The sequence below is a fragment of the Capricornis sumatraensis genome, chromosome 6, assembly GCF_032405125.1.
Source record: "Capricornis sumatraensis isolate serow.1 chromosome 6, serow.2, whole genome shotgun sequence".
NCBI classification, from domain to species: domain Eukaryota; kingdom Metazoa; phylum Chordata; class Mammalia; order Artiodactyla; family Bovidae; genus Capricornis; species Capricornis sumatraensis.
The window spans coordinates 118,997,225-119,020,160 of NC_091074.1; the positions used below are offsets into that span (position 1 = coordinate 118,997,225).

The 22,936-nt window shown below is 45.8% G+C and overlaps 1 protein-coding gene across 1 annotated transcript in view; it reads right to left on the reverse strand.

Moving 5' to 3' along the window:
• Nucleotides 1–7,900: 7,900 nt before the first annotated feature.
• FBXW2 (F-box and WD repeat domain containing 2) overlaps nucleotides 7,901–22,936 on the reverse strand; it is a 34,085-nt gene continuing 19,049 nt past the window's right edge. Inside the window, exons 5-7 of the mRNA XM_068973870.1 lie at nucleotides 19,362–19,448; nucleotides 18,574–18,743; nucleotides 7,901–12,840 (exon numbers count right to left, since the gene is read on the reverse strand). Coding sequence (XP_068829971.1) covers nucleotides 12,552–12,840; nucleotides 18,574–18,743; nucleotides 19,362–19,448 — 546 coding nt within the window. The 3' untranslated portion in view covers nucleotides 7,901–12,551. The remainder of the gene's footprint in view (nucleotides 12,841–18,573; nucleotides 18,744–19,361; nucleotides 19,449–22,936) is intronic.

Sequence of the window (22,936 nt, forward strand, 5' to 3'; positions counted from 1 at the left end):
CCGTGACCTCACCCAGGGGCTGGAGGGAAACATCCAGGCGCACCCGCCCAGGAAGGCATAACAAATCACTTCCATGACTCGGAGGCCACGAGATGGATCGGAAAACTTCTGGGTGGCAGATCAACAGATCTGTGTTCGCTAGCATCCCCTTGGTCTCAGGCAAACTGAGCTCTCTGAGGAGCTTCAGCTTGCCAATATTAATGGGACAGAACATTAGATGACATCTATAGCGGTGTGTGACTCCATATGAATTCTGCTGACACATTTTTGACACACTGGTGCTGAACGTCTGGGGACACAGGCTCCTTTTTCTTGCTCCCCTGTGGGATAGCCCTAAGCAGTTTTTCCTATGCTAAATCCAAATCTACCTTCCCTAATGGTAAAAGATTTAAATAATGTCAAAATAAAATTATAGAGAGCTTGAAGAGAAAAAATAGTTCTACACTCAGAATAAATGCATTTAGAATGAAACGATACATTTGGAATTAAAACCAGTAGTGTCTGCCCTGTTCTTTGCCATCTCTGAGGCCTGCTCTACGTAGCCACGGAGCTGATTGGCCCCTCTCCCCCGCGTTTAACTCTGTATTTTAAAATAATGTGTTGCTACTGCTATTTCTTTCTCAGGAGTTTGCCTCCTGCGTGAGGATTTAGCGCGCTGGATGAACTGTCCTTTGAGCATCCTCATCCGCTAATCAGTCATCAGTCTCATTCACTTCCGCTTTCAGTTTCCACAGTAGCCCCAGCAGTCTCACGCTTACAGGTGCCTCCCCCTCAGCTCCCTTTGCCCTTCTGTGTTTCTATACTGCTTTTTGTTTTTTTAATTTTAATTCCTTTACTATCTGCTGGGTATATATATGGAAGAGGAGAAGATAAAGGCAAGACGAACTTGCCGTCATTTTAAGCAGAAGCCCCATGACAGAGCTTCTTGGAACAAAACTTTACTGGAAAAAAAATTAGCCATTTACATCATTTTGGGTCAGTCGTTGATTCTTGGTCTTTACGTCTGAAACTGTGGTTAAATATCTTTCGCCCTTGTTGAATACGTACATGTGAATTATTCTCCAATCTTGTTAACATTAAAACTAAAAACTTGAATTGGCTTACGGATGAAGAATTATCTTCATCTTAAAAAAAAAAAAAAGAAAATGGAACTGAACATTCCGTTAGTATTATCTGATCTGCACAATCTCTTCTCTTAAGGAACTGATTTTCAGATATGCTCTTTTGGTAAGTGATTTTTTATCACTTGCATTCCACTGGGATTTAAAATCTGTAGTTTAAGAAACGAATAGCCCTATTCGAGCCCTCCTACAGCTCTTTCTGGGCTTCTCAGGCAGCACAGTAGTCAAGAATCTGCCTGCCAGTGCAGCAGACGCAGGAGACTAGGGTTCGATTCCTAGGCGGGGAAGATCCTCTGGAGGAGGAAATGCCAACCCACTCCAGTACTGCTGCCTGGAAAATTCCATGGACAGAGGAGCCTGATGGCTACAGTCCATGTGGTTGCAAAGAGTCAGACATGACTGAGCGTACACACTTATTTCCTTATTTCTAACTTTGCGATTTGCCAAAATCAAGAGACCATTTAACGTCCTCCAGGCTAGACTTTTTAAATTCTTTTCAAATAAGGAATGGGGTGGAAATATCAGGACCCCAAGACATTTAGAGAGTTCAAGAGTTTTCTATTGCTTTTTTTTTTTTTGCCTCCCAGTGAGGCATGTGGGATCTTAGTTCCCCTGCCAGAGATGGAACCCATGACCCTTAAGGCGGAAGCAAAGGGTCTTAACCGCTGGACTGCCAGGTAAGCCCAGGAGTTTTCTATTACTATTCTCTACCCAAAAAAACTGTTTTGCAAGAGTCAGATATTATCTCACTGGATTCAGCCCTCCCTTGGGAGAGGTTTTTTCCTTCATATTATAGCAGACCTTTGATCAATTTGGAGGAGAAAGTCAGTTTTGTCAAACAGCTTCAGAACTGGGGGGGAGGGTCCTGGCCCTATTTGTAACATCAGACACAGAAGCAGAATCTTGTTCAATCAAGATTCCTTTATTTCATTTCTGGCAGGTTAAACAGGCAAGTTGTTCTCTGCTGTTTAGTAGCAACTTTAAACAGTAGGCAGCCACAATTTGGGGGTTAAAATTTCTCACAGAAACTTTGCAAATGCTACATGGTTCATTTATTGCAATGACATAAAATAGATCTGAGAAAGGTCCATGTGTATTTTTTATTTTTGGATTACAACTTTCTTTTCTTTTAATTAAGTATGGTTAATTTACAACGTTGGGTTAGCTTCAGGTATACGGCAAAGTGATTCTCTCTCACACACACACACGAACACACGTTTTTTTCCCAGATTCTTCTCCCTTATAGGTTTTTACAAGATATTGAATCATGGTGTGCACCTTTTTAAATTTGTTTTACCTTGCTCTTGCATTTCCCAAGTTATTCTTCACAGCACTATTTGATAGCTGTGTATTATTCTAGTGTATGATAAGAGAAATTCTGAACAAAATTAAAGGTATTTATGAAACCATAGGGAAGAGTTTATGCAGTCTGCTTGCTGATGTCTTGACATGAAATGCCTTACAGTAATTGCATGTAAAGTAGAAGGCAACCCTAGTTTTAGAACTCACTCAGAGTGGCTGTAACTTTAAGCGTAAGAAAGTCCTTGCTATGTCAGTCACTCAGGTGTGTCCGACTCTTTGCAACCCCACGGAATATAACCCACCAGGCTCCTCTATCCTCGGAATTCTCCAGGCAAGAATACTGGAGTGGGTAGCCATTCCCTTCTGCAGGGGATCTTCCCGACCCAGCGACTGAACCCAGGTCTCCTGCATTGCAGGCAGATTCTTCACCGTCTGAGCCACCAGGAAGTCTAATTCAATTTTATTCAACAGCAACAGAATTCTGTCCTACTCATCACGATGCTATTCTCAAGAATTCCACTAGGTGGCAGCACGGGGCCAGATGATAGATAACAGCCATGGTACTCCACTTTTGCAGGCATGGGAACCACCTGCCCAACTCCAGCCTCAGAGTTTCTGATTTATTAGTCTGCAGTGCAGCCCCCAAATTTGCATTTCTACCAAGTTCCCAGGTAATACGAATGTGCTGGAAGAATATCACATATGTTGGGAACATGGAATCAATGTAGACCAATCCCGGGCCCATTCACCCATGCGTCCATCCAGCCCCTCCTTCTGAGTTTATGCCAGTTCTAGGCCATATGGGCGCCGAGAAGAGTGAGACACTGCTCCTGTTGGCAAGACATAGTCTTATGGTGGAGAAAAAGAGAAACTGAGAAGACGACGCCTTGTCTTTTCAGCTGAGGTTGGCACCATATTCTTCTAAGTGTTCTTTATTTTTCTAGTTTCCTCTCAGAGTTCAAGCAGGAATTCCCTGGCAGTCAGTGGTTAGGACTTGGAGCTTTCACTGCAGTGGCCCATGTTCAATCCCTGGTTGGGGAACTAAGATCCCACAAGCCGAGCAGCACAGCCAGAAAAAAAAAGAGAGACAGAGTTCAAGCTTTGTGCCCTTAAAGCTTGAATGATCAACCAGCTCGTCACCTCACATGGCTAAATCTGCTGAACTAGCAAAACTCAGGACTGTTTGCTCTCCTGCAAAACCTTACAGATGGAAATTTTCCTCTCTGAACTCACAGAGGCCTGAAATGAAACAGCGTGCCTGACAACCGCTCCCTGACTCTGCATTACTGAGTAAAACACGAGGCCAACTATGTCCTTAGAGTCTGCACTTGGTTGCCTTCTGCATTAGTCCCTTTTTGTAAATTTCAACACGTTAATTTGGGGAGACATTTTTTTGATTCATGATTGCCCACACTGTCCTATAAATACTATGAACCACCTGTTATACATCTTCAATAGGAAAAGTTTAAACTAGAAAGTCAGTGCTAGGCCTCCCCTGCTGGCCCAGTGGGTAAGAGCACACTCACAACGCCGAGGGCCCAGGTTCAATCCCTAGTCGGGGAGCTGAGTTCCCACGTGCCATACAGCATGTTCAAAAAAAGACATTTCTGTGTGTCCTGTACTGATGACAGGTTGATGGCTGGCCCTCTTCTGAGGTACTGGGACTCCTACTTTGACAGGCAGTGCGGTTTGTGACAGAGCATGTTAAAAAAAACCCACTCCAGCACTCTTGCCTGGAAAATCCCATGGATGGAGGAGCCTGGTAGGCTACCGTCCAAGGGATCGCAAAGAGTCGGACACGACTGAGCAGCTTCACTGGTTCGCTGGATGTTAATGACTGGGATATAAACAGTGATTGTTGAGAGGCTCACTCGACATCAATCCTCTTTATGGACAGAAAATTTCAACGCATGTCTTGGGTTGAGTTCATACTTCTAAATTAGTGATGCCTAGATCAGTGAGATTTTTTCTGTGACTATCACTCATCTCAATGTTTCCCAAGTTTTTGAAAATGTAAAAAAAAAATAGATGGGTAAAAGAGGAAAACAGAATTCAGAAGAAATACAAATAAGCACACATAAAAATATCTGGGGGCTTTCCTGGGGGTCCAGCGGCTAAGACTCTGCCTCTCAATGCAGCAGGTGTAGGTTTGGGCCCTGGTCGATGAGCTAAGACCCCACATGCCTCATGGTCAAAAAAAAAGAACATAAACAACAGAAGCAGTATTGTACAAAATTCAACAAAGACTTATCTCCACATGTTAAAGAAACGACAAAATTAAAGCGACCTTGAGATACCTTCTCTATACCTACTGAATTGGCCAAAGTTTAAAATAACTACTCAGCACTGACGACGCTGTGTTGAAACATGTATACTGGACCCGGCGAGCTGACACCACCTTTAACCCATGTGGAAAGCGTATGGCAGGCGTGAAGCAAAAGCCATGGCAGTGCTACTTCCTGGAAACAGAAGAGGTTTCTGGGGAGCCAGAAATACTCTTTTTGCTTGGAGAGTGGTTATACAGCTGTTCCCTCTATAGTGACTCAATAAATGGTGTGTCTTATGCTCTCTTCCATGTCTGTAACAACAATAAAAAAAAAGTTTCCTTTGCTTTTACCAATAAGTCATCGATTAGGAACCTGTTCTAAGGAAATCATGCACAAAGAAATTCTCTGTAGAATTATCTAAAAAGCAAAACTGGAAACCACCTAATTATCCACCCAAACAGGAATGGTTTAGCAAATTATATGTAATAAAGGAATATTACAAAGTATTATGGTAATTGCAAAGACTTAGAGCACAATTCTGACAGTACAATATGGAAGAATGACTTGTAATTACATAAATCTACACACATATGCGTAAGGACTAGAAGAATAAAGGTCATTATGATAAATGAGACTGAGTAATTTTCTCGAAAAGTTTCTGTTGTTGGGCGAGCTTTGCCACAGAGAAAAGAACACGTGGTTAGAAGGCAAAGAAGAGGAGCATCGCTGGCAAGGACTCCCCACGTCTCACCGGAGTGATCATCAAACGTCCTGCTCGGCTGTACTCAGAGTACTTTAGATGTTACAGAATATGGCAGAACCACGCAGCCTACGTTCACAGCAGCACTACTGACAACAGCCAAATGTCCACTGATGGACGAAGGATAAGGCTGCGGAGGACGGCTGCACAGCCATACACAAGAGCGCAGCCAGAATGTTAGCGTCTGCTGCAGCATGAGTGGGCTAGAGTGAAGTCAGAGCGAAAGACAAGCAGCCTCTGATATCACTTAAATGGCAAACCTAAAATACGATGCAAAAGAACTTATGTACGAGACAGAAACAGACTCGTGAAGAGAACAGACTGACGGCTGCCAGGGGGGAGGGGGCGGGAGAAGGATGAATCGGGGGTTTGGGGTGAGTAGATGCCACGCATTATATATAGAGGAGACACACAACAAGGTCTTATTGAGAGCACAGGAAACTATAGTCAACATCCTGGGATAAACTGTAATGGAAGAGAATATGGAGAAATGCGTAACTGCATCACTTTTCTGCACGGCAGAAATTAATACAACACTGTAAACCAACTACACGTTAATAATAAATGAAAAAGAACACGGCAGAGGAGGGAAGCCTGAAAGGGGAGGGCTGTGTGTAACTGCTGGTTCCCTTTGCTTCAGCGCCTACATCTTCCAGTTCTTTCCTTCATAACACACAGCCCCCAAGATAATGCATGAAATTTATTAAAACATTAAGACTGTACTGAGCATCACGTAAGAACTCAATCTTAAATTGTTGCTGGAGAGCCAAAGCAGTCACCTAAATTTTTTAAAGTGTACAGATCAAGGGTAAAAGCTAATGGTTTGCCAACTGCAAAAGGTTCTGCGTGATGAATCACCAAATGAGCTGCACAGCTAAGGACTCGGGACAAAACACCGAGTCAGGCCCAGTGGGCGGATGGTGGTCAGCAGACTTACCACAGTGGGAGGCCAACGGGGCCCTCCAGGCTGGCCCATGGGGCCCTCCAGGCTGGCCCGAGGACAGGCAGAGATGGCAAATGGAGCCCTCCAGGCTGGCCTGAGGACAGGCGGAGATGGCAAATGGGACCCTCCAGGCTGGCCCGAGGACAGGCGGAAGCGGCAGAGGGCTTCCCCATGAGGACGCGGGGAGATCCAAGGTGCAAAGACAGGAGAAGAAAGAGCAAGGACTGTTTGAAGAGGTAAGCTGGGACTCAGACTACACTGATGCACCTAGACACTTCTGGTTGATAACGGGGAGTCACTAAGGCTGTTGGACGGAGCTACCCAGGAGGCTCAGTGGTAAACAATGTGTCTCCAACACAGAAGACCCAGGTTCGATCCTTGGCCTGGGAAGATCCCCTGGGGAAGGAAATGGCAACCCACTCCAGTGTTCTTGCCTGGAGAATTCCACGGACAGAGGAGCCTGGTGGTGGTGGTGGAGGGTGTTTTGCAAGAAAAGTGGGGCATGACTTAGCCACTGCACAACAAGGCTGCTGGAAGAGGAGACACGGGCTCCAGGGAGTGGGGGGGAGATGCCCCAGCCGCAGAGTCCACGGCGGCTCGGGAGGGGCACACGAGCGGCGAGGGGGCTGGGCAGCAGTCCAGGTCTGGACTGAAGAAACCGAAGTAGGGAGAGAATGGGAAGAGAAACAAGAAAAGGTAGGAGAAACCCGTGTCTGTGAATGCTGAACACCAGGCCTCCTTCTCACCACTTACTACTCCTGTAAGCAACCAGCCACCCTCCCAAGCCTCAACTTCTCACCTGTGAAGCAGAAAGGCCCTGCATGGCCCTGCTGGGGAGCAGAGGTACAGGGCCATGTACGATGACGGGCCCTACGCAGTCACATCGAGTAGGAAGGATGAACCAACTTGGGGACGTACTGATCCTCAAGTGGGTTCAGCGGAGCCAGGGAGGATTCCAAGGTCTGGACTCCGCACCAAGACATTTTTCTCCCCATCTCCATCTATTCACGAAGGTCGCCAAAATCCTTCCTTGCATTTTGCTTTAAATTTATTTCCACTCTTGGGCCTCGTTGAGATCATTACGTTGTTAGACTGGCATTCTAGAACATACAGAAACCTTAGAACATGGTCGCTTTAGATCATTCGAGGAACAGTTCATTTCAAACACACTTGCTTTTGAAAAGCGTCCTTGAAACTGGCTGGCGGGAGTGGGGGACAAGAAAGCAGTCTTCATTGCAGAATGTAATTTTTAAGGAAATGCAGCTTTATTTCTTTCAAGTACAAACAGTAACTTGGGCTTGGCGAACTGATCAAAGGAACCTGCTTTCATGTATGGCGATAAATGATTTCTAGTTAGCATAATCACTCACAGGTAGAATGCTTCTGTGACACATGAAAATAACTTCTCATCTTACAGAGACATGTTGCTCCACAGTCACTCCACTATTTGCTTAAGCAATCCCTTCTCCCCCGCCCACCCACCCCAGACAGTGCCAGGATAGACTTCACCTCACTCCCCCGAGACCACAACATACATCAAATAAGTGAAACAGAAGTCCCACGCTGCCATCGGCGTTGGATCGGTGAGAACAGCCTGTTTCAACCTGAGCCTTCTCATCAAGAGAACTAAGTCTAAGTGAATGAAATGTGTCTGTTCACATGTCAGTATATGGACCCCAACAGCACTGAGCCTCTATCATCTGAATTAATAATTTGCCAGGTTTAAATATGGAAAAACACATTTTTACTTGAGTACATTCATGAAGAGTAGAAGTTAGCTGGATTTCTTAAGCTGCAGTCATTAAGTATGTTCACGCCGGTCAAGACTGTAACACAAGTTTTAAGCAACTGGGCTAGACTGGAAACACACTGAAAACAACTTGATAGCAAAACCCCTTTTCGCACTGAGCGTGGTCATTCAGCCCCATCAGGCTGAAGGGAGTGGTGCAGAGATCACTGGTAATCCATTTCATGACTTATCCTGAAATTCAATTTCCTAGAGTAAGCACAAGGAGCTGCGGATCAGGACACAAAGGTGGCTGGCAGGCATTTCTGTCAAGAGCGCTAACCTGTCCCCTCCATCAGACACTCTATCTAGGCACTGCAGAATTCTCAAGAGGGTCTTGGTCATCTTAAACATCTTGGCAAGCACCAGCACAAGCAGGTAGGAAGGCTGTGTCCAGGGGACGGACCTGGGGCCTCTCCCCTGTGCCGACAACCCCATGGGCTGAAGGCAAAGGGGAGAGTGTGCCCTGGACCAGGCTGCCTCCCGGGACAGCAGTCTGACTACACACCTCCCTACAGACATTGGCAAGCAGCTGGGACACCAGGGCCCGGCAGAGGCCCAGACGAGGAGGCACGGAGAGCTAGGTGCAGGACGGTGGGGAGACCCGTCTCTAGGCATCCCAGAAGTCGGGCAACCACCACGGCTTCAGGGGGTTGGCTGGGTTTGGCCAAAACAACGTGTCAAGCCGGGCTCCACTCTCCTTAGCCCCTTCTGTTCAGTTGAAACGCCTCACCTGACAGGAACAATTTCTTCATGACTAACGTAATACTGTTTGCAAAAGTATTTCTTTTCTCCCTAAGATGTTTTACAAATGCAGCGCAGTAAACACTCTCCTGAGAGCAAATACTAGCATGGCCACGAACCCTCACTCACGCTTTCCTGAGCGTTTCCAAAGGCCAGAACAGAGTAACTCTGAACTATGAAAAAGGAAGTGCACAGCTTAAAACCCAATAGCAATATTCCATTTCTTCCACTCAAAAGCTGTTCAAACATGTGTACTTCCTGTGGAACTTGTTCAAAGTCGAGCCCCTCCCCTGGAGGAAGTCTTTCTTCCTACTTCTCCGATGGGTCTAAGAGGTCAGGTGAAACCCAGCTGTGACATCACTTATAGTCTTCAAATAACGAGGCTTGCTGGGGGAACCAGTTTCCTTTGGAATGGGAACCAAGTCTGCTGAAACCTCACACCCCCTCGGCTCTCTCAGGCCCCATCCTCTCCCCAGAATCCCAAGTTCTTATGAGTCCTTCCACAGACCCGAGCAGAGAGCCACCCCACCTTCCACCACACTAGGGTCACCAGAGAAATTCAAAGCTCATGAAGAAAGATGGACTCTATCTGCTCATGACCTAAGAATTTTTCAGAAAAGAATACTCGCAAAAGAAGAGGCAAAGGCAAATCCCTAGCCTCTGAGCTACGGAAGCAGAAGTCGGTGTGTGGGAAGAGCGGCCCCGACTCTGTGAAAGGAGCCTGAGTCCCCCCGATCCACGGCGCTCACCAACTCCCCACCTCGCCTTTTTTTCAAAGGATGAGTCGGTTTCCCATTTTTATAGAAGCTGTTGTTGTTCAGTAGCTAAGTCGTGTCCAACTCTTTGCCACGCCATGGACTGCAGTACACCAGGCTCCTCTGTCCTCCACTGTCTCCCAGAGTTTGCTCAAATTCATGTCCACTGAGTCACTGATGCTATCAAACTATTTCTTCAGCCCCCTTCTCCTTTTGCTTTCAATCTTTCTCAACATCAGGGTCTTCTCTTAATGAGTTGCCTCTTTGCATCAGGTGGCCAAAGCATTGGAGCCTCAGCTTCAGCATCAGTCTTCCTGATTAATATTCAGGGTTGATTTCCTTTAGGATTGATTGATCTCCCTGCTATCCAAGGGACTTCAAGAGTCTTCTCCATCACCACAATTCAGAAGCATCAGTTCTTCAGTGCTCAGCCTTATTTGTGGTCCAGCTCTCACATCTGTACATGACTGCTGGAAAAGCCAGCTTTGACTCTATGGACCGCAATACTATGTGAAGAGGGATAAAGGCAGGACTCCGAGCACCGCGCTGCCTTGATGATAACTTTGGTATTCACCACTGAAAAGTGAGAGGAGACGTGCCATACGAGCTTCAGGTCTGCCATTTCAGTCTTCCCCACAGATGACTATATAACCGCGTGGTCTTTAAAGCGAGTGTATGTATGTTGGAAGGTGAGGTGGGGCTACAGATGATCGTCAGATCTGTGATCTCGGTTCCCGGTTCCACGTTCTGGGTGGACGAAAATGAGAAAAGTCATTTCCCCTCACCGTGGCCCAAAGCCTCCTGAGGTTCCTGAGAAATAGATTCTAGCTGTGAACCTAGTCCCATTTCTTAAGAGAACCAAGCGGCGCTCACCCACAGAAATCAACATGAGATGGATCTGGGGCATGTAGATCTTGCTCTTTCACCCGATTTCATCAGACTCTCGGCAGGGATATTGCCTAAACGCATCCTTGGAACCAACTGTCAATTCTCTAAAACCCTGACTTTGCAGCATTCAGAGGGCCGTTGTCAGGCTCTAGGGTGACGGATTTGGGAGAGTGGTGTCCCCCCTGTACTTTGAATCATTCTCAGCTCTGCCAGCAACCCTTTCCCTACCTGAAAAATGGGTTAATATCAAAATTAATAAGAAGAATCCCTCAAATTCCCAGGCAGAGCCTTCCACTCAGGTTCCAGCTCTTAAATTCATCTTCTAACTATTAATACTTTCCTGTAGGTCTGTGAGTGAACGGCCCCCCCTCACTCCTCTGTCACCCAACGGGGGACTCTTGAATTCTTCCCAACACTTGTTCCCTCGACTTTCTCCCTGATGCTTGTGACAATTACATTGAAACACCGCCCCTGCTGCATCACGGCATCTCGTCTGCAGGAACGAGAAGGTGGGGATGGAACTGGCAGCCTGCAGACTTGCTGCGTTATTAGCCCACTGCATTTGACTGCAAGCCACTGTCCGCATCTTTAAAATCAGGGAATTACAAATACAATGCTGGAAGCCTACCTCTGGCTGAGAAGTCAGAAGACCTGCGCCAACACTGGGCTTCTTCCTGCTTGACGCTCAGGGCTCTGAAACTGCCCTGTCAGACGAGCTTCCCTTGGTGCAGCTCCCCCCTGCCCAGAGTGCTACACTCACCTATGCTGTCTGCACAGCTCCCCGGCCCCGCGCGTTTGCAAACCCTGCTCTAGCACAATTTTCCTTCATTTTCAACAGAAAGTTAGCCTGCCTGAGGCTACACATCAAGACAGAGACAGAGGAGCAAGGAGAGTCAGGGATTTTTCTCTCTGATCGGGCACCCTGCTTCTTCAGAGAACCCCAGCTCCTCTCAGCACTTCTTCCACCAACTGCTTACATTTTTTAAAGCAGACTGTTAACATTTGCCACATTCCCTTTTATCCATTCTTTTTTTGCATGTTTGATTTCCTTAGAGATGACAACTTTGTATCAGTGATTTCATTTACAGATGATCTCCAAATGCCAAGAAACAAGCAATTAGCAATCAGATAAAACTGAAGCATCAGCTTTTGCACAGCTCGACAGACACAAGACCAGAGAGAATTCCAGAAATCAAAAGACAGCCTAACAACTAGCTATACAGACAGAAAGCGGGGCCCAGGGAGCTGCACTCCTGGGCTGCAGGGTTCCCAGGCAACAGGCCGGGCTTCAGTCTGCCAGCCTGGCGCTTTCCACTGCACCGTGTCACCTCCACGCAGTCATGGAGGCGGCAGGCGACCCAGGGCTTGTCCCACAGAGACAAAGACGGCAGCACTGCGTGCAGCTCAGACACGGCCAGTCCCGGCTGGGACAAGCACTAGGGTTGAACACGGGTCACAAACCATCATCTACAGAACTGCATTCGCACTGCAGACACACCCTCTTTAGAACTGGCATTTGGTGGAGAACATGAGTGTCACAGAACGCGGTGGTCTTTACAACACGGTTGTTATAAAAGCTAAGCCCCATGTGAGAAAAGTTGCTGTAACAACATCATAGCACCTTTGCTTCAAGAGAGAAAAAGGCAATGGTAAAAAGCTTTAATAATAGACTGTTTTTATAGACAACCAATTAGCAGATTAATGAGCCATTTAAATTTCTTTACTTAAAATCAATATTCAAGAAAGATGAACCCCGGATGCAGCCTCTCACACTGACCCACAAACTAAGAACAAATGAAGCCAACGGTGACCCCGTCAGCGTGCTGTGGTGTCAACAGAACGAGCCCCCCGCCCCAAGCCCTGGCCCCCGGCAAAGAGATACGTGATTGTGCACTGCGCGATGATACCGTGAGGTGAGAACTTTGGTTCATGCAGTCGGCTGCCACAGAGGCTGCACCCCAAACCCGCAGCCCTGGCGCCCGAAGTCAGCCGTGCTCCTTCCACAACACCAGGTGGATGCTGTGGTCTGGCATGCTGGTGGCGAAGACCAAGCCCGTGTCGTTGTGCCCATCCAGTCCGTTCAGCCAGGACGCTTCGCCTGCCAGGAAGCTGGAGCCCCTCTTGGACTTCCTGTACTCGGGGAGAGGCCAGCGGCTAATCAGGCTCTCTGTCCGCAAGTCCAGGATATACAGGTAGCGGTTGTCAAACAGCAGGGCAAAGATGTCCCCAAAGCCAAGCAAGGCCAGGTTTGCTATCTCAGGAGTCTTGATGACCCTGCAAGGATGAGAGTGAAGAGGCGTGAACCAGGCTTGAAGGCCACTGTGTATCTGTTGCGCTGCTGCCATCTTTTCTGGAGACATTTAAGACCGATACAGGGAACCTCCTGGTGGTCCAGTGGTGAGGGCTCCTGCAGGTGGCCCAGGTTTGATACTCAGTCAGGGAAGTGAGATCTCCCATCCCGTGAGCAGTGCAGTCAAAGGAAAAAACCAACACAAAATTCAAGCAAATTTAAAACTAAATGCACTTTCTTATAAAAAGGAAAATATGAGGGCATAAAACTCAGCCTACTTTGGAAAAAAGGTGTGGGAAAAGAACCCTTCATAATAACATAAGACAGGCATATAAGGAAATGAACATTTATAAAAGCATAAAACGCCCATCTTAGCTGGAAAGGATCTTTCAGATGATCTCATTTAATATTTTCATTTCTAAGATGTGAAAACTGAAATCCAGCCAGGGTAAATGCTCTGGCTAAGGCTTTACAACTAGCTAGTTACTCGTCAGAGGGAGCGTCTAACACTCCACTCTCAGTGCTGGGTAAAAACTGCTATACATCATCCCTTGCTTCCTGAACCCCTCAGATACCAGAATCTGAGGATGCTCGAGTCCCCTACATAGAACGGCGCAGTACGGCCGGCCCTCCACGGCCACAGATGCAGAGCACACAGACGTGGAGGGCAGACTGCACTGGCCGAGGGGAAGCCCCCAAGCCCAGAAAGAAGAGGGAAAGTCAAGTGATTTGGTGCTGCTCTGCTCTGCAGGTAGCAAGCCCAGGTTCTGCTCAAGGTAGTCTAGAGGCTGAAAATAAAAAGTTTCCCAAATAATTCAGAAACATTTAATAATAATAGATTCGTAGTAAGTTAGAGAAAACTGGGAGAGCAGGGGGGACTGCTTTAACCGTCTCAGGCTGGCAGTTCATAAAACACTGATGACAAAGGCACAAGGGGGAGAGACCGTGCTGAAGAGGAGCACACATCGAAGCACCTGCTGTCAGCCTCTGCACACTTGGTGAGGTGAAGCGCCAACGTTCTCTTCAGAAGCACTGGGAAAAGAGCGACGGGACAGAGCTACGCAAGCTGCGGCGCCTGTCCGCTGGGGCCCAAGTGACATCCAGTTTGCTCTACACCTTAACAAGGACACCACAGCGAGTGTGCGCGCAAGACGTGAACCAGACGAAACAGGGAGAAAATCGCCAGTCATCACCCTTCGATAGTGAAGGATCTATGAGAGGCCCCGCACGAGGGGCTCCAGCAGGCAGGTCGAAGGGAAGAGCGCACACAGAATCGGACTCCAGTCTGGGGCCAGGAAGGGAGGGGGACTCAGCATGAAGACAAAGACCTGTTCCTCACACTTATCAGGTCCAAAACTCAACTTCGCAGCCAAACCTGTTTCTCTTCGTTTCCTGGCTTGCTCACTCACCCAACCACTCAAGACAGGAAATGTGGCAGCCATCCAACTCTAAAGCCACAAATCCAACCACCGAGGTCTACTGGTTTCACCTCCTAAATCTTCCGGAGTCACTCGCTGCAGCCTGAACTGCCACAGCTCGGACCTAGGACACCGCCTGCTGCCTGCACACCGCCCAGGGTCCCGCTGGTCTCCCCAGCTCTGCTCTTGGACCTGTCAGTCATTTAACCTCCCACTTAAACTTACACCTGTTACCACCTGATTCAAACTTGCAACCCCTCCACTGGCTACCCACTGTACTCCCATCTACAACACTGGCCTTCTTTCAGTCACTCCAGCGCGCGGGGCTCGGGTGGGCTCTGGGCCTTTCAGCAGACTGCACGCTCGGCCTACCATGTTCCTCACCGCACACTCGCACCCCCAGCACTTAGCTAGGTGCATCTCCCCACCCTTAACAGCGTGGCCTGACCCTCCTCCTCAAAGAAGCTTTCCTTTACTTCTCAAACTAGGCAAGGTCTCAGTGTACCCCATTCCATGTTGCTCGTCTCCCAACCACTAAAACATCTGCGTGCAGTTAGCTGTTTAATGTCAGCCTTTCCTGGTTCAACATGTCTGCAAGCTTGGTAAGTACTTCTGCTGGTTCCTAGTGTGCATCACAGCGCCTAACACACAGCTTAGATAAGTAAGTATCTGCTAATGCCTAGAGCAGCGGTGCAGTGAGTACGGGAAAATACAAATTCCTACAAGACAGAGTCAAAGAGGGCTGGGGACACCGGGAGAGTCTAAAGTCCCATATCACTGACAAAGCAGAAAATGACCAGGAACTTGGAAAGCTGAGTGGCTAGGGGATAAGACTTGAGGCTGGGAGGATAAAAGTCAAAGTCACTCAGTTGTGTTGGACTCCTTTGTGACCCCATGGACTATACAGTCCATGGAATTCTCTAGGCCAGAATACCAGAGTGGATAGCTGTCTTCCCAACCCAGGGATCAAACCCAGGTCTCCCACATTGCAGGTGGATTCTTTATCAGCTGAGCCACAAGGGAAGCCCAAGAATACTGTAGTGAGTAGCCTATCCCTTCTCCAGGGGATCTTCTCGACCTAGGAAGTTGAACCAGAGTCTCCTGCATTGCAGGCAGATTCTTTGCCAGCTGAGCTACTAGGGAAGCTCTAAACTGACTTCAACGACTCAAGCACAAACCTGCTGCAGGACTGAACACAGGTCTTGACAGGCTCACAGCACCTTGCACTTTGATTACTTTAGAACTGCAGACAGACATCCCTGCTGTGCCGCCTGCGCCCTGCCTGCTGCACTGAGGTAGCCTCACTCAGCAGAACGCATCGCATCTTACTTGTGGAGCAACACGCTGCTGCTGGCGCTTTGTGTCTTTTCAATTAGCATCGAAGCTTAAGGAACGCAACCCAGTACTGGCAACTGAGGCCACAGTCACAGAATTGTTCAACCCCTTGAAGAAAGGTTGTTTTATTCATGTGAGGAAGAGGGGGAGGAGTAAGAGATAAAATATCCCCTTTTCCAAAAGAAAAAAACCTGAACTTAGCACTTGCAAGCAGCAAGCAACTGTGCAGGTTTATTGGTTACAGCCAATATATCCAAATAGCAAAAGCCAACAGAATCTTCATCTGGAATCTGGACTCCACCTGCCATTCTTACAGGAGAAAAGCAGATCCAGGATCAAATGAAACCTTTCTAGCCTCTAAGCATGAAAAGATCACGACCCCTTTCTTCCACCCTGCCTCAGCACCACTCTCTTCCAAACTTTAATTCAAACAAAAACATTAGTAAGCTATCAAAGATCTGACTTTCCCATGGTGACTACAGTCGTTCTCTGGGGGGGGACTGGCTGCGCAGCCCTCTCAGATACCAGAATGCATGGCTGCTCACATCCTTCGGGCGTAATGGTGCAGTATCTGCATATGACCTAGACACATCCTCCCGGATATTTCAAATCATCTCTAGGTTACTTGCACCTGATGCAATGTAAATACTATGAAAATAGTTGCTGATGCATGGCAAATTCAAAATTTTGCTTTTGGGAACTTTCTGAAAATTAAAAAAAATTTTTCCATCCTCAGTTGGTTGAATCTGTGGGTGCAAAACCCATGGCCAACTGTACTTGAATTTCTTACTTTGCAAACAATCAAGTTCTTTCAAAAGTTCCTTCTCTCTGGCTTGCTGCTGTCTGCTGGATGATCCAGCCATGGATGGACGGATGGATGGAGGGGTGGGTGGGGGCTGGGCTAGGGTGAGTTGTGGGATGTTCGGCCAGGCCCCTAACCTCTCTCAGCTTCAGTTCCCCAACCTGTAAAATGAAGAGCTTGGAGTAATATTTTCTAGGATTTGTTCCAGTCTGTTTTGTCAGTGTGCAATTATCAATTATTTCTAGAAATTATTCTGATAGCTTGGAATTCTAACTGGTTAGAAATGTAGATCTGGAAAAAAAAAAAAAAAAGTAGTAGTGTCTGTCTGACTCCAGGAAGCCAATAATGAGGCTGTAACTTTACGACCAAAGATGGGTGGTCAGCTGCTGGCTGGCAGGACCACATCCCATTCGAGCTGACCTCTAAACAGTCACACATAAAAACAATGAAGATCAACTGTTCAATTTTTGTCTCCAAGCAGTCCTTTCTGAAGCACGCCGAGTGAGTGAGTGAAGTTGCTCACTCGTGTCCGACTCTTTGCAACCCCATGGACTATAGCCTATCAGGCCCCTCTGTCCATGGGATTTTCCAGGCAAGAAGGCTGGAGTGGATTGCCATTTCCTTATCCAGGGGATCTTCCTGACCCAGGAATCCAACCCGGGTCTCCTGCATTGCGGGCAGACCCCTTACTGTCTGAGCCACCAGGGAAGCATGCTATGGAACACTAATTCTGTGAGCTGCCAATAGGCACTCTTCCAAGCAAGGGCACCATGCCAGTGTGTGTGAGGTACAGTAGGTTAAACAAAGTAAAACAGGTTTCTTTATGTAGGACTTCTCAGATGTATTAATAACACAGACTGTCAGGTCCTGAGCTAGATCCTCACTCAGTTCAGTCGCTCAGTCGTGTCCAGCTCTTTGTGACCCCATGAACTGCAGCACGCCAGGCCTCCCTGTCCATCATCAACTTCTGGAGTTTGCTCAAACTCATGTCCATCGAGTCAGTGATGCCATCCAACCATCTCATCCTCTGTCATCCCCTTCTCCTCCTGCCTTCAATCTTTCCCAGCTCTTTCCATCATGTTGCCAAAGTACTGGAGCTTGAGCTTCAGCATCAGTCCTTCCAATGAATATTCAGGACTGATTTCATTTAGGACTGATCCTCATTAGAGGCAATTAATTTAATCTTTACAGGTGAGACAAATGAGGCACAGAGAGGTTAAGAAACTTACAGAACTAGGTCTTAAAGCAAGGTTTATTTATCACCAAAGTAAGTTCTCTTGATCACCACACAGCACTGGCTTCCGCCAGCCTCCAATATGCTACCATATACCGCCATCTCCAAGAGGGGTCTGTGGTATGCAGGGAATCACGAAACTGTCTCTAGGCCTCTGTTCCGTTGGAGAGAAAGCCCGCAGGCTGTGACATTCTCTAAGCACCTCTGTCTTTCTACTAGTCAACAGAAGGTCACTTGATTCCTCAATGCACAGTTTCAAAATGACCAGGATGAAGAACTTAACATATTATAACTAGAGGAAATCGGAAAGACCTCTTCATCTAAACTCTTCATTTTCCAGAAAACTTGGCAGGAGAATCCAGACATTGGGAAAGGGGAAGTTAGCTCCGAGTTAAGAAGCGGGACTGGGCTTGTCTGGTGGTGCAGTGGCGAAAATCCACCCACCAGTGCAGAAGACTCAAGAGCCGCGGGTTTGACCCCTGGGTGGGGAAGATCCCTCGGAGGAGGAAATGGCAGCCCACTTCAGAATTCCTGCCTGGAGAATTCCACGGACAGAGGAGCCCGGTGGGCTATGGTCCATGGGGTCTCAAGAGTCAGATGCGACTGAGCACACAGCACCTAACAAGAGGGACTAGAAGCTGAGTCTCTACAGTCTAACACATAACTCGTTCTAACTTAATTCCTGCCTTACAGCACCTAAGAAGAGGGACTAGAAGCTGAGTCTCTACACTCTAACACATAACTCATTCTAACTTAATTACTGCCTTTAAAATATTTTTGTGTGAGATTTTCAGCACAGAATCATTCACAGCTGATGTGAGTAAACATCTCCCCAAAGCAAGTTATTAACTAGTTTCTCCAAATACTGTTTTGTCTTTATTATTAAACTGCAACAGCCTACTAACGGTAAGGGCCCAGGAAGTATTACCTGAGAATATCGTAACTGGCAAAGTCCCACTGGTAGAGGCCCAGTGCCGAGCTACAGACAATGTATTTGCCGTCGAAATGGAGTCTTGGCTGCAGGCAGATACTTCTATCCTCAGAGACAGACAATGTCTTTAAGCACTTACAGTTAATTTCTCTCCCAATTGGCCAAATCTACAGATAAAAGAAAATTAGGAAAGATGATAGATCACATCACCAGAGAAAAACCTGTTTTTAAACAATGTGGCTTGTGTTTGCTTAAGTCAGAAATAAAGTAAAGTGAACTGGAAACACCACAGGCTTTACAGCTGAGGCAGGGGGGCTCAAATTCTTATTTGGCACCTATGTGTTGTGTAATCTTGGGTAAAATATTCAACCTCTTCTAAACCCGAGTTCCTGCAATGAAGATAGATAGTGCCTACCATATGGAACATTTTAGAAGATACAACAAAAATATATGTCAGAGTGCTCTGTAAACTTTTTGCAAATTGCTTTTATTATTATACTAATAAATATTTATGTTTTCATACTTCAGACCTAAGAATGGAGGAGGGCAGGAGATATATGTCTTAAGAAAATGGTAAGAACGCAGTGAAGATAAATTTCTGTGGATTTTTCCCCCTTCATTTATAAATCAGAGTTAGAAACTGCCTAGAACACGGAGAAAATGAATTCATTCTCTTTCCAACGGGTTTAAGAGGGCTTAGACTAAAGACTTTCCTGCCTCCCTTGAAATATTCCCTTGTGCCACACTCTTTCATGAAGCAAATTCATCGAGGAAAAAACCCTCACCTTGATCTCATATTTGTCTGCACTTAAGAGGATGTAGTCTCCAGGGCTGTGCAAGAGAGACCTGACTTGGCACTTCTGCAAGACCACCTAGAAATAACACACATCCATGTTACAGAAAGACGCTTTTAGCACCATATACATCCCTTTTAAGTAAAATATGAAAAAGAGCTCGAAATGATATGGTATGTGGGTAATCTATAACTCTACGTTAACTAGAACTCAAGTTAACCCTTACTAAGAGTTTTATTATAACCAGATTCTCTAGGCTACCAGCAGGATCCAAAAGTGTCTAATATTGGCAGCATTTACTCTCAGCTTTGGTCCGGAAGCAAACATTAGGACTGATTTTTTAAATCATAAGATGTGACGTCATAAAATGATAAAGAATAGGAAATAAAAAAATCCATATACATTAATAGGTACAAATGACCTGTTTTCATAAGTACATGTGTCATAAAGAGAAAAGACACTCTACTTGCGACCAGAATCTGTCATATGCTGACTCTGCAACCTTGGGTGGGACCATCTAAATTCTTCACCTGTTTCCTCATCTTTAAAAACAGAAGTTGGGGCACCTATTATCTCAGATAATCGCACTGAAAATGAAATAAAAAATGAAAATAAGTCTAATAGAAGCTAAAATCCCATGAGCACTTGGGATAATCTGTAAACACTAGGTTCTGGTTATTTTAGCATTAAATCAGCATCAGGTGAGAAGGGAGGCCAGGCTCACTCCCTCAGAAGCCTGGGTTGCAGATACAAATGAAACTTGTGGGGAGCTGCCCCATCACCTCATTTAATGTTCACAAGAACATGAGCAGACGATGAGACTCTGGCCCTGAAGGGAAGAGTCACTTGTCTAAGACATTATAGCCAGGTCCTAGCCCCAAATCCACTGTTTTTTAACTAACACTAAATTGTCTTATGTAACTTTTCTATTTAAAACTGAATGTGCCCAGTACAGGTTTTCTTTCCAGTTTTTAACTGTGGTAAAATACACAGAACATAAAATGTAGAATCGCAACCATTTTCCAGTGTGTAGTTCGGTGCTATTACTGGTCTTCCCACACAGTCACCCGCCCCACCCGGTCTAAAAGCCACTAGTCATCTTCCTTTGTCCCCGTAAGCTCAGCTGGCTTTGCCTCAAAGACAGCCTCCGCATGTGCCCTTCTCTCTCCCTGGCACCACCCAAGTCCAAGCCAGGGGTCTCTAACTGACCACCGAGCATCCACTTGTGCCCCATTAGTGCCCCACTCGAATTCATTTTTTCACTCGGCAATTATCTTCTTAAAACAGGAATCACACCAGACTCTTGCTCAGAACGCATCAACTGCTTGCTACTACACTTAGAACCACACAAATCCCTTAGTAGGGTCTAGTAGAGCACACCGGACGGCCCCTGCTCCCACGCCTCCCCCAGCTGCAGCTCCGCTCCGCTTCCAGGGCATCAGGTTAGCAAGAGTTCTGGGTTCTTTCCCACCCCAGGGCCTCTGCACACACCGCACCCTCTGAAACACTCCTCTACTCTTTACACAGCTACCTCCAATTCATTCTTCATACTTGGCACCTTTTCTAAAAGCTTTCCCTCAATCAAACTAAACCAGACACCTTCCTAGACTTTCTCGGAGAACACGACACTCTTGCTCCCAATTTGTGATTATGTATTTATTTGTGAAATTACAGACTAATAACTATTTCCCCTACTAGACTAACACTCGTGTTAGGCCTGGGTCTACTTTGCTCACTGATATATACTCAGCCCCTCAAAGAACAGCACGATAGGCTCAAGAACAGTGTCTCTCCATGGCATTTCCATTAACATGGCTTTTGATATTCACAGCATCTCTTTAAAACTAGAAGATATCACAATATTCTTTAAAAGATGCTGTAAATTTTTGTTTCACTTCTTGTAAGATTTTCTCCTTCTTCCTCCCTCCCTCCTGCTCTTTCTTCACATTAAAAAAGCAAAAACCAGTTTACCCATGTCTCCCACTCACCACACTCCACCCTCTGCTTCTGACAGCCACCAATCGGTTCTCTGTATCTATGAACTTGGCTTCCCCCTTCTTCTGTACAGTTCACTTTTAAGAGACTGTACGGTATTTGCCTTTCTTTGACTTATTTCACTCAGCGTAATGTCCTTGAGGTCCATCCATGTTATCATAAATCATAAGATTTCACTTTTTATGGCTAAATAACATTTCAATATACATATCCATCCATCCATCAATGAACAATCTGGTTGGTTCTGTATCTTGACTATTACAGATAATACTGCAATGAACATGGGCATGCATGCATCTTTCTGAGTTTTCCAATTTCTTTGGATAGATACCCAGAAGGGGAATTGCTGGGTCACATGGAAGTTCTATTTCTCATGAATTTTTCACAGTGGCTGCACCAATTTACATTCCCCTAAAAGTGAACAAAGTTCCTTTTTTCTCCACAACCTCACCAACAATGTGCTATTTCTTGTCTTTTTGGTAACAGCCATTCCAACCGGTATGAGGTGCTATCTCATTCTGGTTCCGATTCACAGCTGCATTACCCTGGTGACTATGTTGAACATCTTTTCACTTATCTATGCATCTTCTTTGGGAAAATGTCTGTTCAGATCTTCTGCCCATTTTTTAAGTAGACTGTTTGGTTTTTTGCTCTTAAGTTGTATGATTTACATATTTTGGATATTAGCCCATGACCTATGATTTGTGAATATTTTCTCCCATTCAGTAGGTTGCCTCTTAATTTTGTTGATGGCTTCTTTTGCTGCGCAGAAGCTTTTTAGTATGATGCTTGCTTTATTCTTGCTTTTGTTGCCAGATTCAAAAAATCACGGCCAAAACCTATGTCAAGATGTTCACTATGTTTTCTTCTAGGAGTTTTATGATTTCAGGTGTGTTAAGTCTTTAATCAATTTTGAGTTAATTTCTATGTACCGTTTAAAACAGTGGTTCAGTTTCATTCTTTTGATGTGGCTTTTCAGTTTTCCCAACAAAATTTATGGAAGACACTGTCCGTTCTCCATCATATATTCTTGGCTCCTTTGTCATAAATGAATTGACCATGGACACAAGGGTTTATTTCTGGGCTCTTAATTCTGTTCCATTGATCTAAGTGTCTGTTCTGCTGACATCACATTGCTTTAATTACTGTATCTTTGTCACATAGTTTGAAAGCATGATGCCTGCAGCTTTGTGCCTTTTCAAGGGTTTTTTGTTTTTCATGGTTCCATATGAATTTTAGGACTATTTGTCTTATTTCCTTGAAACATACCATTGGAACTTTGATGCAGACTGCACTGAATCTATAGGTTGCTTTGGAAAGTATGGACATTTGATTGTTCAAATCTGTGAGCATGAAACAACTCTCCATTTATTTGTCTACTTCAATTTCCTTCGTTCATGTCTCATGGTTTTCAATACACAGGTCTTTCTGTTATATACTGATTAAATTTATTCCCAGGGTATTTCATTCTTTTTGATGCAACTGTACATGGGACTGTTTTTTCTTTACTTCTTTTTCTGATAGTTCTTTATTACTGTACAGAAATGCAACAGATTTTGTATACAGATTTT